An 18897-nucleotide genomic window follows, 5' to 3' on the forward strand; every position below is an offset into this window, starting at 1 on the left:
ACACACACACAGCCCTCCCACTCCCATGCTCTCTCTCACATAATCAGGCTTTACTCCCATGCTTTCTCACATACCCAGATTTCTTACTTCCATGCTTTTTCTCTCTCTCTCTCTCACACTCACATACACATCAGTCATCTCTCTGAGCAGTCACTTTCATTGTCTCTCACATATACACACACATGAGCTCTCTGACCAGTTTCTCTCAATCACAGACATGCTCGCAATCAAATACATTCTCTCACACACAGGCTGGCTGCTTCTCTCTCTCTCACTCACTTCCTCTCCCCTCCCCCGCCCCCCAAGCACAAATAGTAGCAGCAGCAGCCTCCTTCTTCAGCCCCCGCAGGCCAAGAAAGAAGAATCCCATCGGCCGCTGGAGGCTCCTGCTGCTGTCTCCTTTCTCGATTACCGGCTGCTTCAATTGATCGGGGGCCGATGCTGCAGCGACCACTGCTACTTTATCACGCGGCACAGCCTTTCTTCTTCCTGCGCACCGCGTATCACTTCCTGTTCCGGGTCTGGGGTGGGGAAAATGCAGGCGCGAGAAGAAGAAAAGGCCAGCCGCGGATGCCACAGCTTTTTTTTTTTTTTTTTTTGCACCGCTGCCGTTCCCGCTGGGCTTGAACGTGCTGATAGCCCAGCGGCAACGGCAGCAGGGAAGGAAGAACAGCAGGAGAGACCGGGAGCACGCGACACACAGATGAGAAGAGCTGCCCTATAAGACGATACCCGGCGTATAAGACGACCCCCGACTTTCGAGAAGATTTTCAGGGGTTAAAAAGTCATCTTATACGCCGGAAAATACGGTACTGGAAAGGACATTAAAAACACTGAACAGAGTAGATACTGATCTGAAAATTAACAAGAACTCAAGCAACACGATCATTAACAGTGATGTCCCTTTTCTAATATATCCAGTTGTTTGGTGGTTATCTGTGTAAATACAGCAGGAACATGCAGGTTGAGAATTACACATCAGATAAAAACAGAAAATGTTCAAACCAACCCACATAAGTAGTCAATTTTAAGATGATAAATTAGTACAAAATTTCATAAAGACAAATTATTTTAATTCATATAAGTAATCGGGAATGCTTACCTAAAACAGATTCCACATTATTCAAAAGGCTTGAAAGATCACTACCCATCTGAATACCAAAAACAGCATAGTCCTATAATTGTATTTGATCCTATTTCTTCATATGCTTAAAAAATACATGCTCTTGTTACCTCTGACAGTTCAACTAGCTTATTTTAAAAAGACATGATTCATGAAATGATAAAATTTGGAGCAATTTAGTTTGTAAATATTAGGGATGTGCATTCGTTTCATCCGTTTCCTATACAAGCATGTAATATGAAACGTATGAAACAAATGCACATCTAATTTGCATGTAATGGGAAACGTATGAAACGAATTAAACGAATGAAACAAATGCACATCCCTAGTAAATATCTACTTTATAAAATCCAATACAAAGTGATACCATTATAGGAGGAAACACCACTAGACTAGAAATTCAAACTGACATGTCCATTAAGGATAACACCTATTTGAATTTAATACTTCTCACTATTATTTTATATTTTACATGATCAGTTAAAACTGTACTGGGAACATATAATTGTTTATCAGTTAATTCAAGCTGAAATGGCTACCATGTCACCACCTGATGCCAAATAGCACCTTGACCATATTAATGGTAATCAAATATGAAAAAAAGTAAAATTGCTTACCTTGTAATAGGTGTTATCCCAGGACAGCAGGATGTAGTCCTCACATATGCGGAAAAATTTCTGTCAAAGTTTCTAGAAACTTTTGACTTGCCCTGTGAGGCCACTGAGCATGCCCAGCATGCCATGATATTCTCTGCCACAGGGGTCTCTCTCTGGTCTCGTATGTAGCAATAAGCTTTAGCCAAAAATAAAATAAAAGGTAACATACCCAACTCCGCGGGGTGGCTGGTAGGTTTCGTGAGGACTACATCCTGCTGTCCTGGGATAACACCTATTTCAAGGTAAGCAATTTTGCTTTATCCCAGGACAAGCAGGATGCTAGTCTTCACATATGGGTGATTAGCAAGCTAAAGGCTGAGTCATTTTGTAGTGAAGCAACAGTGATTATTGTTGAAAATGAGACAGCCGAAGATCACAGCAGGTTGGATGTAGAAGGAGTTGGGACTATACTGGAAACAAGTTCTTTAAGACAGATTGATTGTTCGTAGGCTGATTCTTGTCGTCCTTCTTTGTCTAAAAAATAATGAGCAGCAAAGGTGAGAAGAGAACTCCATGTTGCTGCTTTACATATGTCAAGGATTAGCACTGAATGATAGTGTGCTACTGAGGTTGACATTGCCCTTACTGAATGTGCTTTTACTCGCCCTTGGAGAGGAAGGCCTGCTTTTTCATAGCAAAACTGTATGCAGTCTGCTAACCACTTGGATAAAGTATGTTTACCCACTGCTTTTCCTGGTTTGTTTGGATCATAAGATACAAAGAGCCGAGTGGATGTCCTGTGGACTGCAGTGCGGTCTAAGTAGAATGCCAGTGCATGCTTACAGTCCAAGATATGCAAAGTCCGTTCTCCTTGGTGAGAATGGGGCCTTGGAAAGAATGTGGGTAAAACTATAGATGAATTCCGTAACTACTTTGGGAAGGAATTTTGGATGTGTACGAAGAACCACTCTGTCATGTAGGAATTTTGTATAGGGTGAGTACATGACAAGTGCTTGCAGCTCAGTAACCCTTCTAGCTGATGTAATGGCTATGAGGAAGATAGTCTTCCATGTGAGAAATTTAAGATCACAGGAATTCATGGGTTCGAAAGGAGAACGCACGAGTCTTGTTAAGACCAGATTCAGGTCTGATTCTGTGTCTGGTGGCCGAATTGGTGGTTTAAGCTGAATTAAACCTCTCATAAACCTACTGACAAGAGGTTGTGTGGATATTGGTGCATCTCCCATCTTGTTATGGTAAGCTGAGATTGCACTTAAATGGACTATTACAGATGAAGTCTAGAGACCAGAGTCTGAAAGATGGCATAAGTAGTCTAGTAGAGAAGTTGTGGGGCAGGAGAAAGGGTCAATACTCTTTTGGCTGCACCACAAAGTAAACCTTTTCCATTTTAAAGAATAGTTCTTTCGTGTTGAAAGTTTACGTGAAGCTATAAGCACTTGAGATACATTGGTTGAAAGATTGAGTGGTTGTAGAATCAAGCTTTCAACATCCATGCTGTCAGGGATAGGGATTGAAGGTTTGGATGGCGCAACCGACCCTGATCCTGAGTTATGAGAGTGGGAGCTACTCCCAGGCGAATGGGTTCTCTGATCGAGAGGTCTAGAAGTGTGGAAAACCATACTTGTCGAGGCCAATACGGGGCTATGAGTATCATGGACCCCTTGTCCTGTTGCAGCTTCACTAGAGTTTTGGTTATGAGCGCTATCGGAGGATGCGCGTATAGAAGGCCTGAGATCCAAAGGCGAGCAAAGGCGTCCTTGGCTGGCTGGTTTTTCTGCTTGTGTAGAGAACAGAATCTGTCCACTTTGTGATTCAGTTGTAACACAAAGAGGTCTATTGTTGGTTGCCCCCAATGTTGAAATATCCTGGTCGCTACTAAGGGATCCAGGGACCACTCGTGTGGTTGGAACTGATGACTGAGTCGATCTGCCACTACGTTGTGAATGCCTGCCAGATAAGTGGCCCGGAGAAACATTGAGTGTGTTAGGACCCAGTTCCAAATCTGTGCAGCTTCTTGACAAAGGAGATACGAGCCAGTACCTCCCTGTTTGTTGATGTACCACATGGCTACTGTGTTGTCCGTTTGTATTAGAACAGTCTTGTGTGAAAGGCAGTCTTTGAACACATGCAGCGCATAACGTATAGCACCAGGTTCCAGGAAATTGATTTGAAATGTTGCTTCGAGTTTTGTCCAAGTACCTTGGGTTTGGAGATTGTTTATGTGAGCTCCCCAGCCCAAGGTGGATGCATCTGTAGTTAAAGTTAACTGTGGGACTTGTTATTGGAAGGGAAGGCCCTTGCGCAAATTGTCCTTGTTTGCCCACCAAAGTAGAGATGAACGTAGTTGGTGGGTTACTTGAATTGGAGGACAGTGGTTGAATGGCTTGGATCCATTGTGATCTTAAAGTCCATTGAGTTACTCTCATAGCGAGCCTTGTCATAGGAGTGACATGAACTGAGGAGGCTATATGGCCTAGTAAGGTTAGAAACTGATGAGCTGTTGCTTGTTTCTTTGAGTGAATCGACTTTGCCAGTAGGGAAAGTGTTTCTGCCCGATCTCCGGGTAGAAAAGCCTTTGAGATGGTGTTCAATTCTGCTCCGATGAATTGAAGCAGGTGAGACGGAATGAGATGAGACAGCCCATGGAGTGTAGTAAATTGTTCGACTGAGAGAAGTTAGAGCTCCTTGTTGAGACTGACTTCTGATGAGCCAGTCGTCTAAATAGGGAAAGTCGTGGACACTTTCCTTGTGCAAGTGTGCTGCTATTACTGCTAGACATTTTGTGAATATTCTGGGAGCAGAGGCAAGTCCGAATGGTAGTACTCTGTACTGGAAATGTTGATGACCCACCATGAAGCGCAAATATTTGCGATGAGGAGGGAATATTAGTATGTGAGTGTAAGCGTCTTAAAGATCCAGAGAACAAAGCAAATCTCCTGTTTGAAGAAGTGGGAGCATGGTGCCTAGAGATACCATCCTGAACTTTTCTTTTTTCAGAAACTTGTTGAGATTTCTGAAGTCTAGGATGGGGCGTAAGCCTCCAGTTTTCTTTGAAATGAGGAAACAACAGGAATAGAATCCTCTGCCCTGCCGAGTCCAGGGCACTGGCTCTACAGCCCTGGCTTTCAGAAGGGTGGATAATTCTACTTGCAACTGTAGTATGTGATTTTCGCTGAGAGAGAGGTCTCGGAGGAGAATCTATTGGAATTGAGAGGAAACTGAGTTGGTAACCTCGAGATATTATTGCCAGAATCCATTGGTCGGTTGTTATTTGAACCCAATGGTTGTAAAAGGAGGATACTCGACCTCCTACCAGAAGTTCTGGATGAGGATTGGAGGGATGGCTGTGTTCCCTGGAAATGGCCTCAAAAACCAGCAGCCAGACCAGTCTATGGTGGAGGTTGAGGCCTGGATGGTCTAGGTTGTCTGGGCTGAGACCTTTGTTGTGGTCTAGAAGACCTGCTTCTAGATGTAGGGGGGGTAATATCGCCTCAGTCTATAGAAAGATCTTCTAGAATCCTTCCTTTGATGCCTACGAGGTGGCTGTGAAGGTGGATCTTGCGGGATCAATGATAATTGTGTCTTAGGGTCTCTGTATGCTCTTTTAACTGAGCAACTGTATCCTGTACCTTAGATCCGAACAGATTGTCACCAAGACATGGGAGATCTACGAGCTTATCTTGGACTTCAGGCCTGAGGTCCAAGGCTTTAAGCCATGCCCAATGTCTGACACTGATACCCGATGCAGCCACTCTGGAAGCCATCTCAAAACCATCATAGGCCGCACGGACCTCGTGTTTGCCTGCTTCTAGCCCTTTATGAATGATCATTTGGGCTGCTTCCTGATAAAAAAAAAAAGAAAAAAAAAAAAGAGGGGGTATTCTCCTTGCAGTAAAAAAATCACAGATTTACTCATCAACCGATCACATCATCAACTAAAATAGAAATAGGTCTCTTTAAATCTGATTTTCTTCAAATTCTCTTAGTCTACTGCCCCCCAAGCCTCCTAGAATCCAATACCTCTCCTATTCTAGAAATCATAGCAACTCACCTAAACTTAGACTCACCAGCCATTATCTTGGGAGACTTCAATCTCCACGTGGATAAGTCCCAGCTCTCCCCCAACTGCGAAGCCTTTCTAACGGCCATGACAGCCTTGGGCTTCAAACAACAAATCAACAAACCCACCCACAAAGCGTGTCATACGCTGGACCTTATCTTTACTAATTCCGGCATTGCCCTCCCAAAACACCCAGAGTGCAACAAAGTTCCATGGTCAGACCATTCATTAATCTCTACCTCTTTCTCGGTGTCAAAACAGACCAGCAATCACCCTCCCTCACCCCAATCATTTTTATACAGGAAAACATGCCCCTCGGAGCAACTCGCTAAGTTCTTAGCCCCAGATCTATCCCATATTGACGTCTCCACTCCCAATGCAGCCATCCAATCATGGTCAAAGATAACAGAAGCAGCAGCAAACACACTTTGTCCCCTAACAACTAAACATATCAAACACAATGCACCAGTCAACCATGGTTCAACGAGGAACTGCGAAAACTCAAACAGATTCTACGACAGAAGGAAAAAAAATGGAGAAAAATCCCAACTCCTGCATCACTAGCTGAACACAAACGCACCCTTCACTTCTACAAAAACAGCACTTTGAAAACTAAAAGGGACTACTATTCAAGCAGACCAAAGCAGACGAGCTGGCTCGCTACTTCAATAAAAGAAATCTCTGACCTTCTCAATCAGCTGACACCAAACCCAAATGCATCCTCCAATACATCATATCCTCTCCCAATCAAAAACTTTGCGCTCAACTCCTTCGAACCTATATCTACTTCTGACATACAAATGGCTCTGAAAAAAATGAAACCATCATCACACCCCTTCGACCAAATCCCTACAAAAATCCTCCTACTAATCCCGGATACTGTTTCTAAAACTCTAACAGACATAATAAATTGCTCCCTAGTCCAGGGTATCTACCCTGATGATCTTAAAATGGCATCAATCAAACCACTACTCAAAAAACCAAACCTCAACACCAATGATCCCGGCAATTTCCGCCCCATCTCCAACCTCCCGTTCATAGCAAAAGTCATGGAGAAACTAGTGAACACACAACTATCTAACTACCTTGAGGAACACCAAATTCTAACCCCTAACCAATTTGGATTCCGCAGAGCAGCAAGCACGGAAACACTTCTACTCTCTCTCACAGACTTCCTATTAGCCAGCATAGACAAAGGACACGCCTACCTTCTAATTCTACTTGACCTTTCGGCGGCATTCGATACGGTCAACCATTACATTCTATTAAATCAATTGACAAATATCGGAGTTCAAGGCACTGCACGGAACTGGTTCAAAACATTTCTGGAGAACAGAGGATACAAGGTTAAAATCCACAACAAAGAATCTCAATACCATCCATCTTCACTAGGGGTTCCACAGGGCTCTTCACTTTCTCCCACCCTTTTCAACATCTACTTGCTCCCACTCTGCCACCTCCTGACCAAACTAAACTTGAAACACTTCCTATTCGCAGATGACGTTCAGATCGTAATCCCCATAAAAAAAATCCATTATAAACACATTAGAATTCTGGGACAGCTGCCTGACCGAGATCAACTTCCTCCTCAGCAGTCTGAACCTGATTCTCAACGCCTCAAAAACAGAATTCCTCATTATAGCCCCTGAAAACAACAACATCACCACAAACCTTCCAGCTAACCTGCAAACCTCTCACGTTAGAGACCTAGGAGCTATCATCGTTAACCGCCTAAACCTCAAATCATTCATTAACCAAACGACCAAGGACTGTTTTCACAAGGTATTCATCCTTAAAAGAATCAGACCACTTTTCCACTCACAGGATTTCAGAACAATCCTACAAGCAATAATCTTCTCAAAACTGGATTATTGTAATTCCATCCTACTAGTTCTCCCTGCTTCTCATACAAAACCCCTACAAATGGTGCAAAATACAGCCGCCAGAATTCTGACTAATTCCAGGAAATTCGACCACATCACCCCTATCTTAAAAACCCTCCATTGGCTGCCTATCCACTACAGAATTATGTATAAATCTATCACCACCATTTTCAAAGTCATACATCAACTTGCACCATTAAACTTACAATTGCCCCTCAAGAAACACACAACTGCCAGACCAACTAGGGATCATTACAAAGAAGCACTTCACGTTCCACAAGCCAAAACCTTCAAACACAAATCTCTCAAAGACAGAGCTCTATCTACAGCAGGACCGCACCTATGGAACTCCATCCCATCCGAGCTTCGCCAGGAACCGTGCCTACCAACTTTTAGGAAAAGGCTAAAAACCTGGCTTTTTAAAAAAGCCTATCAGAATTCAGACTGATCCAGGTTTCCGTCATCACTTAAAATAGTCATACCAAGCCAAAATCTTCCCTTCATCTCAGTGTGAATACCTTCACCCAAACTTCAACCACTTCCTAGTCCCCTTTCAGCCCACGACCGCTTCTAGTCACAGTTTCCATATTACATATTGTATAAATATTCTCTATAAATACGTTTGATTGTGTAAATATTCTTGCCCCTATCTCTTTCTTCTTCCTCCTCTCCCAATTGTAAACTTCTTTGTTCATTGTAACTACTATTTCTGCACCAGTTAGTAACTTGAGTTCTCTGTTCAATGCACAAAATGTTCAATGTAAACCGACTTGATCCGTCCTTTGGGCGTGAAAGCCGGTATAGAAAATAATAAAATAAATAAATAAATGAATGTTATGATGGAATAAAGTCCTGCATTTGTTTCCACAAATCCATTTGGTACTGGGTCATGTACAGTTGATATGAAGATATCCTGGAATTTAACATGGCCCCTTGATAGACTTTGCAATTCAGGGAATCCAGAAATTTATGATCTTTCCCGGGGGGATTTGAGGAATGTGGTCTAATCCTCTTGGACTTCTTCTGGGCAGATTCTACCACAATTGACTGGTGAGGAAGCTGTGACTTAGTAGCCAGGAGCAGACTGCACCAAATATGTAGTGTCCATTCTTTTGTTAACAGCTGGCACTGAGCATGAATGTTCCCAAATCCGCTGTTGTAATTGCAAAAGTACCTCATGTATTGGCATGGCTACCACTTGTTTTGGAGGGTCTACAAATTGAAGAACCTCCAATGTCTGTTGCCTTTCATCCTGTTCTGTTTTGTAAGGTGAATGGAATGGTGTCAGCCATTTCCTGGATAAAGGTTGTGAAACAGAAATCTTCTGGAAGAGATTTCTTCCTTGGATCAGGTGGAGAAGGATCTGACATGAATCCTTCTGAAGAAGTATCCGAGTGGGTGTCACTCCAGCTAACATTTGGATCCTGTTCTGGAGAGATTGTGGAAGTTCTAGGCGGTCTAAGGAATTCCTGAGGGACCTGGTTGTGGATCTTCCAAGGATGAATCGTCCAAGTGTGGTATCACAGGTTTGGAAAGGAGAGCACAGACCACCTCATCAAATCTTTTAATCAGAAGTTGGTCGAGTGCCATTTCTGGATGTCCCGGGTCCCCAGGAGTAAATGGCATCAATGGTGACTGTGGTGGAATAGACGATGGCGTCGGTATCTTCGGTAGTCTTGCTGGAATCACCTTAACTGGAACCGTAGAAGGTGACTGCAGCGATGGAATCACCGGCATCGGTAAGGGTACCAGCATTGGTTCAATAACTGGGATCGGTGACGGCACCGGTGAAGTCGCCGGAATAGGTGTTTGTTCTTTTAGGGCCTGGAGCACCGCTTGTCTGATAAAATCGGACAATTCCTGCGATACAGTCTGTGAAGTCAGAGCGACTATGCGGTGGCGGTATAGGCTTCGATACGACGTCCGCAGAGCCCTGTGGAGGTTCGATCGATGCTGGTATAGGCCCCGGCGATGAAGGTAGCAGAGTTTCCTGATTTTTCTGCCATTTAGCAGTTGGTTCCCCCGGGGAGAGGGACATCGCTGGAGTCGATGTATGTCGATGCCGGTGTCGATGTTTTGTTCGATGCTCGATGACTGACCTTATCGATGCAGTCAGTGTCGATGGCGATGATCGCCCGATCCTTCTAGGCGACGTTCTTTCAATAAAACTCGCTTTGTAACACCCATCGGAGACTACTTCGTTGATGTTGAAGAAGGAAGGAGCTGAAGGTGGAAGAGATGTTCCATTTTTTCCTGTCGAAGTTTCCTTCCCTTAGGAGTCATCTCTGCACATTGAGGGCAGGATGAAACATCGTGTTTGTCTCCTAAACAGACAACACACTCGAGGTGTGGATCTGTTATAGTCATTGTTCTATTGCAAACCGGACATTTTTTGAAACCGGAAGCCATTTTCTGTCGACAGCCGTCGATGAAAATGGGAAAAACGGGAATGAGAAAAAGTTTTTACTAATAGTAAAAACTAGACTAAGTTTACTCACCGGCCGGTGGAAAACAGAGAGATCCCCTATGGGAGAAAATTTCCTGAGAAATCGATGACTTTCCAGTCAGATATAATGTGAGGAAAACTCACAAGGCTCCTGATCTGCGATGCTTACAGAAGCGCAGAAAAACGAAGACTAGAGAGAGACCCCTGTGGCAGAGAATATCATAGCATGCTGGGCATGCTCAGAGGCCTCACAGGGCCAGTCAAAAGTTTCTAGAAACTTTGACAGAAAGTTTTCCAGCAATAGGGCTCCATCAGTGACGTCACCCATATGTGAGGACTAGCATCCTGCTTGTCCAGGGATAAAGCCAAATTTACTTAAATCTATCAATACAACAGTAGATTGAACAAACAAAAATATGTATTGCCATTATATGAGATTAGTCAGTTGCAGTATATCCTGCTTGTGCAATAAGTTTTGATTCTCTTCATCATTACACTGCCTTTAGCACATTCCCAATCTATCACATTGTTTTCAAACTGCATTAGTTTATCATTGTTAAAAACTTCAAACTAGTTAGAAAAAAGTAAAGTTAATGAAGATGTTTTAAAAATATGTACATCAGGAGAAATGTCTGTCAAGTCCCTCCACTTCGTATTTAAAATTAATTTCACAGCATGATTTAAAATGTACATTTTTCTTTTTTATTCCCAATGGATTACAGTCAAACCACTTCAAATCGAAGAGCTCAGTCTGGTAAACTCAGGCAAAAATTACTTAAAGACAGCTTAGACTTCTTATTGAATTTGTTTGCTATGAACCTTAATTTTTTTTTTTTTTAATTCAGTGAATTTTAAAAACCATAATTCAAATAAACACAAGATTTTCTTTTACCTGAGATAGCTGCCAAAATAAGCGACAATGTTTGTATGTTTACAGTCTTTCATCATAATAATTTCCTGCTGCACAACTGCAAAATCTTCTCCTGAAAAATAAATATTTCATTATAAGTTTAAAATACTGTGCCCTTACTTCACAAAGGATTGTCAATGTTATACTAAGGCAAAAAAAAAACCCAAAACATTTAATAGTTGTTGGATTTGGATTGTGCTTATTAACTTTTAATGTCCAGCAGAACAGTCCCACATAAGTCAAAGCTGATAAGCAGGTGAGCTTTTTCTAATTCCCTTTAAAAATAAAATACAAAACATTTATACATATTAACTTTTACACTGAAGCACAAGGCTTAAACTATCTTACATAGTAACATAGTAAAAGAACAATTGCAAGATCATTTTCTCATCCTTACATTTTGGTTCTCTACCATCCTGGGTAGAAGAGCATAAAAAGGGCCCATACTTATTAAATCACCCCACCACATTACTTCCGCATTTCCCTTGCCCAAAATGTCCTCCCAATAAATTTTGTAGTAATCTAAATAGATACCAAAACTAGAGAGGCTACTGACTAAACATCTAGGTGTCTAGGATAGGGATGAACAAACATTTTGAGACAAGCCCCCCCCTCCCCCCTTCAAGCCACATAATTGTTTGGAACCCCCAAACTGGGTTATATCATGATATTCACCTCAACCATCTCAGGTGCAACTGCCTCCTCTTGCCTACCTCTAAATTAATCCTCCCCACAGCCACCCCTACCCCAATGTTCTTATTGCATTTGTAAGAGACCAGTCTGTCATACCATTATTCAGAAGGAAGATCTTTATTAGATGGTTAACATAGGTCAATATATACAATTCAATTACTAAACAATTACTAACATTTATTCAATTACAAAACATTCTGTCCCCAGAGGTGACCAGGCCCTCGACTGATACATTTCCATTCACCAAATGCTCCATAGGATCAGGATACAGTTATGTAGCACAGTCTGTGCTCCAATTCCCAAGTGCTTCATAGTATAATGCTACAGCAATGTAGTGCCGATGGGGGACGAAGGGCCGAAGCCTCGCCCCTTTCCCTCAGGTTATCCTATAATTTGATCCTGATTACAGACAAAGAACTCTGGGTGCAATGAAGTCCTGCTCTGTAAAAGAGGTTTCACTCATTAAGCATGTCAACACAATTTGGGTGATGTGTAGGCCAATCCCAGCTGTCAAAGCAGGCAGCTTGACGAGAACTCATCCCTCTGTCACCCACTGATGCAACGTAGAAGCAGGAATACCACTCTACTAGGTATTCTCTACTCGGCCAGCTTTCAAGTATTGCACATGCTGGGCACCCCACCAACGTAACTGCAAGATCCTGCTGGGTCATTTTACTGGCCGCCCCATAGAAACATCTGTTGGGTTCCAGAAGACTTGATGCACCCATAACAACTTCATCAGGCAGGCAGTACACATTTATTCAAAAAGGTACTTAAGGAACCACCAGTTTATAATCAAACAAGGCAAAAAAAATGGCTGGTGTAAGTTAATTTTTTTTATCATCACTGCATTAAAGTATAGGAAAAGACCTCAGCATTGGTGTTTTTTCTGAATGAACCTATCAGAGTATAAACCAGCTGGTGCAATCATAGGTCTAAAAACCTCTTGTTTTAATTATATCTTTTTATTGAAAATCTGTCTTTAATTTTTGATTTTTTTTAACAGTTAAGTTCAACCGGTACTTTTGCCATTGATCCAAAGCCCAATGAAAGGAAAGCATAGCATGGAAGCATTTATTTTCTTCTAGACACGATTCTGCCCTGGTGCAGCATTCTGCGAAACGTTGCCAACAGCGTTTTTTTTGTGTCTTGTGGCATCTAAGAAGAAAGAAGAAATTCATCTTCCAAGATAAGTAATCTCGATACTGCTTCAGTAACTTTTATAAGTGCTAATAAGATAATGTTGAAAATTCATTTACCGGCAGCTTTTTAGTGCCAATGAGATCGTGACTAGAACTGTTTTTTCTATTTGGCGATTAGAATGTTTTATGAACTGTAAGAATGGTTGTCAGACACATAGTAGCACCGGTTGGGCTTAACTGTTGAAAAATTGATTCAGTTCAATCGCCGGCTCAGAACTCTGAGAAATCACCTAACAAATATCAGAGCTCATGTGGTGATTTTCATTAAAATTGTATAAGCTCAATATAAAGATTAGAGCTTACAAACTAATGTGTCTTACATTTTTAAGAAAAATCAAAAATTAAAAAAAGACAGATTTTCAATAAAAAGATAATTAAATCAAGAGGTTTTTAGACCTATGATTGTACCAACTGGTTTATACTCTGATAGGTTCGTTCAGAAAAAACACCAGTGCTGAGGTCTTTTCCTCTATATAAAAATTATATGTTCATGCAGTGATAATAAAAACATTAATTTACACCAGCCATTTTTTATTGCCTTGTTTGAGTACACATTTATTCACAAGCCTCTGTCACGCATTGATGGAACATTCAAAAACATGTGCAAGGCAGGAAAACAAAGTAAGTGAATTTTTGTGAAATATGCAGTTTAAGCAATTTTCGTGTCTTGCCATTTCTTGTTTTGTGCTTAAATAACAGCTTGGAAACCTGTGGGTGGTACCTTGTCTGGCTGTCTGGAGTGGCCCCTAGGCGGTGAGATGCTCAATTTTGCTGAACTGGCAATGGCTCAGCCACCACTGACCAATGCAAGGTAACTAATCAGCATACAAAGTTTTGCACTGACTTTGATAACTAACTATGAAAATATGTCTAAATAAATGTGTCAAAAGCTAGAAGTAAACTGATCTGCATTGTAAAATTTCACATCTCTAGCTCATTTGCATGTTTTACAGTTGGGTGCCAAAGGTGGATCTTTTTAACAGTGCATTTATGCATTCAAATTATGCTTATCTTTGGGACTAATTGTGATCAAAGCAAGGCTGGGTCAAAGCAAACAGGGTGACTTTTGTATCAAAAAAGGTACTCTTTCAAACGACATTAGAAAGAAAAAATTACACACACAGAGATATTTGCACCCAAAAAAATGGTGAAGATTTGCATAAAAAGGTGACATGTCTTTACGTAGCTATATCTTTGCTTCCAATTGGCTGCAAAGCCTCCTAAGTGAAAATCCTAGTTGAACGTCATAGGCCATGACTGCTGATCCAATTATGGTCTGAATCTAGCATGTACTCTGAGGAGCTCGAGCTGGTCGAGCACGAGACGCGGGAGGATAATACCTACGTGGTCTAAAAAATGTTGCCTGGTGTCCCTGCGCAGAGCCCTGCGGGCTACGGAGGGTGCCTCTGAGGTGACAATTGAAAGTTGACGCAGGGTCTCATGATGGTCCTTTAACTGGGCCACTGTGTCTTGGATCTTACCCCCAAATAGGTTTTCTCCTGTACAAGAGAGATCTGCAAGTTTGTCCTGCACCTCCAGGCATAAGTCTGTGGCCTTGAGCCAGGCCCAACGCCTAGCACTGATGCCCGCTGCAAAGACTCTGGATGCTGTCTCAAAAGAGTCGTAAGCAGCTTTGACCTCGTATTTATCTGCTTCCAATCCTTTTTGTAGAATGGAGGTCAAGGTCTCTTGCTGTTGTTGTGGTAAGGTGTCTGCAAATTCCTGGACTTGTTTCCAGAGATTTCTGTTATATTGGGTCATGTATAACTGATATGCTGCTATTCGCGCTATCAACATGGATCCTTGAAAGACTCTACGTCCTAATGCATCTAATGCCTTCTGCTCCTTACAAGGAGGAGCAGAGGAGTGTGGACAGGATCTTTTAGCCTTCTTTTGGGCAGATTCCACCCCTACAGAATGGTGGGGCAGCTGGCTCTTTTGAAAGCTAGGGGCTTGTTGGACCTGGTACGTAGCATATTTCTGTTGACTGGAGGTACAGTACCTAGATGGTCCCACAAGCACTGGAAGAGGTCAAGCAGTACTTCATGTACTGGTATCGCCATTACCTCTTTTGAAGCATATACAAATTGTAAGACCTCCAGCATCTTGTGGCGAGCGTCTTCCTCCGTCACCAATGGAAATGGGATAGTTTCAGACATCTCTTTGACAAAGCTGGCAAAGAAGAGGACTTCAGGAGGAGATAGGCACCTTTCTTCTGGGTATGAAGGCTCTGAGAGCAATTCAGAGGATGCCATCTCCCATGGATCATAAGGAGTTTCTTCCTTACCTGCTGGTAACTGAGGGAGGAAGGATACCAGAGCCTAGAGGGCGAGAAGGCAACGATGGATATCGAGGTGGCATCGATGGATGCAGCACCGGCAAAGGAGTCCGTGCTGGCCTTGAGGGCACCGAAGCGGATGAGGTACACTTAAGTGCTCGTAGGAATGGGCTCCGGCATCGGTGGATCTCATGCCGGGATCGGGCCGGAAGTCCCTTCTTCCTTCGAAAAACCCGGTATGGGAATCGAGCCCTACGGAGGCCTCGATGGTCGACTGTGCCAGCGTATCCGATGGCACAGGAGTCAGCAGGGCACCGATGAGGGTGTACAGGCACTCAAGGAGTGGTGCGAACATAGACTTAAAGCCACGAAGAGCATTGAGCACTGCCTCTTGGACCAGTTTGTCCAATTCCTCCCTGAAGGCTGGCATTGTTAGTGCTGCACCTGGGGTAGGAGGCAGGATAGGCATTACTGGACGCTCCACAGCGATCTGTGGAGGCTCAGTACACGGAACCGATATCGGTGGGGAACGACTCAGGGTCCTGGGTCCAGAGGATTATGGAGGCTCCTCTCCCCGGGCCCTCTTCACCGGTGGCTCGGTGGGAATCAATGCCACTGTGGTATCAGTGCTGGCACCGGGCAGGGACACACGTTGGTGCCGGTGACGTTGTTTCCCTCAGTGCTCGGTCCAGTCCTTCTCCGGCACCGAGGACGCCGCCACCGATGCCTTCGAGGATGTTGGTGACAGATGGTCACCCGCACCGTGATGTTCCTAGTGAGGCATCTCCGAGGTCGATGGACCCTCTCTGATCAGAGCCACTTAAGCTGGAGCCAATGGAGCAGAACATTTCAATGCAAACAAATGCTCCATCTTGTCCAGTTGAGTGCACCAGCTTTTGGGGGTCATTTGTGCGCAAACTGGGGCATCAACGGACGTTGTGCGAGGGGCCTAAGCACAAAACGCAACCATTATGCGGGTCCGTAATGGACATGGTCCTCGGACACTCAGGACATTTCCTAAACCCGGTCGCCATGCCGAAAAATGGCGAACGCGCAGTCGGTTACAGTCTGGCACCGACCGCAAGTACGGGGAAACACTTACCGAACGTCTGAGGGAACGGACACAATGGGGGACCCCGGAGAGGGATTTTTAAGAAGTTAAACTTCAAATATTTCCGTGAGGAAAGTTGTGAGAAGTTTCTCACAGAGCTCCTAAACCGCGAGAGGCAACTGCTGCGAGGAAAAAAAAAAGGGACTGAAGGAGGACACCTGGTGGCCACAGGGTTAGTGGCATGCTGGGCATGCTCAGTGTGCCAGTCAAAGTTCTAGAAACTTTGACAAAAGTATTCAGTGACAGGGCTCCATCTGATGATGTCACCCATATGTAAGGACTACCATTCTACTTGTCCTGGGAGAAAAGGTAGAAGGACTCAAAGGAGGCAGTTCAGGATGGGGAAGAAGAGGAGGGACTGTGTTGCAATGTGTATGCTGCACAAAGCAGGGACCAGCTATCCATGCACTGACACTCCCCATTAATTACCATACTGGGCTCATGCTGTAGCTAGGAAGAGGCACACATGATTATACATGCTCTCACAAAGGAGCTCCTATATGCTTAAATGCCACCACCATTATCTCTTGTTGCTACAAGGTGCTAAGAGCAGAGCCCAGGTGTTGGCCTTGTTCTGAACATCAAGCAGAGTGATTTTTCTGTGGCACACCTTATCAAGTCTAAAGGCACACTGGTTGGGAAACACTGCTTTAGACCCATGTGAAACTCTTCCAGGTCCAACATGAAACAGTTTTAATGGCAGATATTCCAAAGAACCAGAGAACATGAGTTAATCCCATACACTTGCAAGGGAATTTCAAAAAGGAAGTTCCCAATGCCTCAATCTGCTGTTTCAATTGGAGGAAAGGCTTCCTCCCTAGTTGGGTAATATGAGCAACATCAGGAATATCTAAATTATCTGACCACAAAAGGAAATGTCTTTAAACTTGAAATAATATCTAAGGATCAGGTCTTTGTTTCAGAGCAGAAAGTAACCAAAAGCATTATCCTAGTAGGAATATCATATTGTGAAGCCTTCAGAAAGGCTCATAGTTCTACACTATCAGTGGTGATAATATCCATTGGTCCTGCCTTTTCATTTACCCCCTTCTTCATCAAGGGGATAGCAAATGTTGCTTACCTGTTAGAGGTGTTCTCACAGGACAGCAGGATGTTAGTCCTCACATATGGGTGACATCACAGGATGGAGCCCAATCACGGAACACTTTTGTCAAAGTTTCCAGAACTTTGACTGGCCCCTACTGGGCATGCCCAGCATGGCACTAACCCTGCAGCCAGCAGAGGTCCCCCTTCAGTCTTATTTAAAAGCTACAGGCAGTGCCGAAAAATAAAATAATAAAACGTTATGAACCCAACACCACGGGGCAGCGGGCGGGTTTTGTGAGGACTAGCATCCTGCTGTCCTGTGAGAACACCTGTTACGGGTAAGCAACATTTGCTTTCTCACAGGACAAGCAGGATGGTAGTCCTCACATATGGGTGAGTACCGAGCTGAGGATGTCCGAACATGCACCAAATGTACCCTAAGGCATGCAACAGGCACAACAACTGGGGTGGAATTTGGCCGAGGGCATCCTGAACCACACCGGGCAGGCGGAAGGGTGTTGGTATGTCACGTTGGAAACAGATTTCAAAGGACAGACTGGCCGAAGATGGAATCTTGTCTTCCGGCTTTGTCGAAGCAATAGTGGGCTGCAAAGGTGTGGAGAGAATTCCAGGTGGCAGCCCTGCAAATGTCAGGAAGAAGCACCGATCATAGGTGTGCTACTGAAGTCGCCATGGCCCCCAGAGAGTGTGCTTTAACACAGTCTTGAAATGGAAAGCCCGCTTGCTGATAGTAAAAGGATATGCAGTCCGCCAACCAGGAAGAGAGTCTGCTTACTCACAGGCTGCCCTAATTTGTTAGGATGGAAAGAGATGAACAATTGATTGCTCTTCCTGTGGGCAGCTGTACAGTCTAGGTAGAACGCTAGAGCCCGTTTACAGTCAAGGGTATGCAGAGCCTGCTCTCCTGGATTGGAATGGGGCCTGGGAAAAAAGGTAGGTAGTATAATGGATTGATTTAGATGAAAATCCGCAACTACCTTGGGTAAGAATTTAGGGTGAGTGTGGAGTACTGCCTGGTCCTGCAGAAGTTTAGTGTAAGGCGGATAGGTAACTAGGGCCTGTAATTCACTAACTCTGCGAGCTGAAGTGATTGCCAAAACGAAAATCACTTTCCACGTGAGATATCGAAGTTCACAGGAGTGAAGAGGCTCGAATGATGGTTTCATGAGCCGACCCAAAATCAGGTAAAGGTCACAAGAAGGGGACGGAGGATGCAGTGGAGGCTTGAGGTGAAGCGAGCCTTTCAAAAAAACGTGTTACAAGGGGTTGTACTGATATAGGAACATCCCTGACACCTTTATGGAAGGTGGCTTCCGCACTGACATGCATTCTGATGGAAGACGTTTTTAGACCTGACTGACAAGAGCCAGATGTAGTCCAAAAACTTCATGATTGGACAAGTAAAGGGGGGGGGTCAAGGGACTGAGAAGAGCACCATGACAAACCTGTTCCATTTATAGGAGTAAGGTTTTCTCGTGGAAGGCTTCCGTGAAGCAATCAAGACAC

The 18897-nt window shown here is 43.7% G+C and overlaps 1 protein-coding gene across 3 annotated transcripts in view; it reads right to left on the reverse strand.

Annotated features, from left to right (window-relative positions):
* MAP4K3 (mitogen-activated protein kinase kinase kinase kinase 3) overlaps window positions 1-18897 on the reverse strand; it is a 1052401-nt gene that overhangs the window by 818253 nt on the left and 215251 nt on the right. For 2 of the 3 annotated variants that reach the window (XM_029594354.1, XM_029594353.1), the window contains exon 3: window positions 11022-11112. In XM_029594354.1, coding sequence (XP_029450214.1) covers window positions 11022-11112 — 91 coding nt within the window. Of the gene's footprint in view, window positions 1-1102; window positions 1152-11021; window positions 11116-18897 lie in introns of those variants that run through there. The other variant, XM_029594355.1, reaches the window with a different exon arrangement.

Source organism: Rhinatrema bivittatum, chromosome 3 (genome assembly GCF_901001135.1).
Source record: "Rhinatrema bivittatum chromosome 3, aRhiBiv1.1, whole genome shotgun sequence".
NCBI lineage: Eukaryota > Metazoa > Chordata > Amphibia > Gymnophiona > Rhinatrematidae > Rhinatrema > Rhinatrema bivittatum.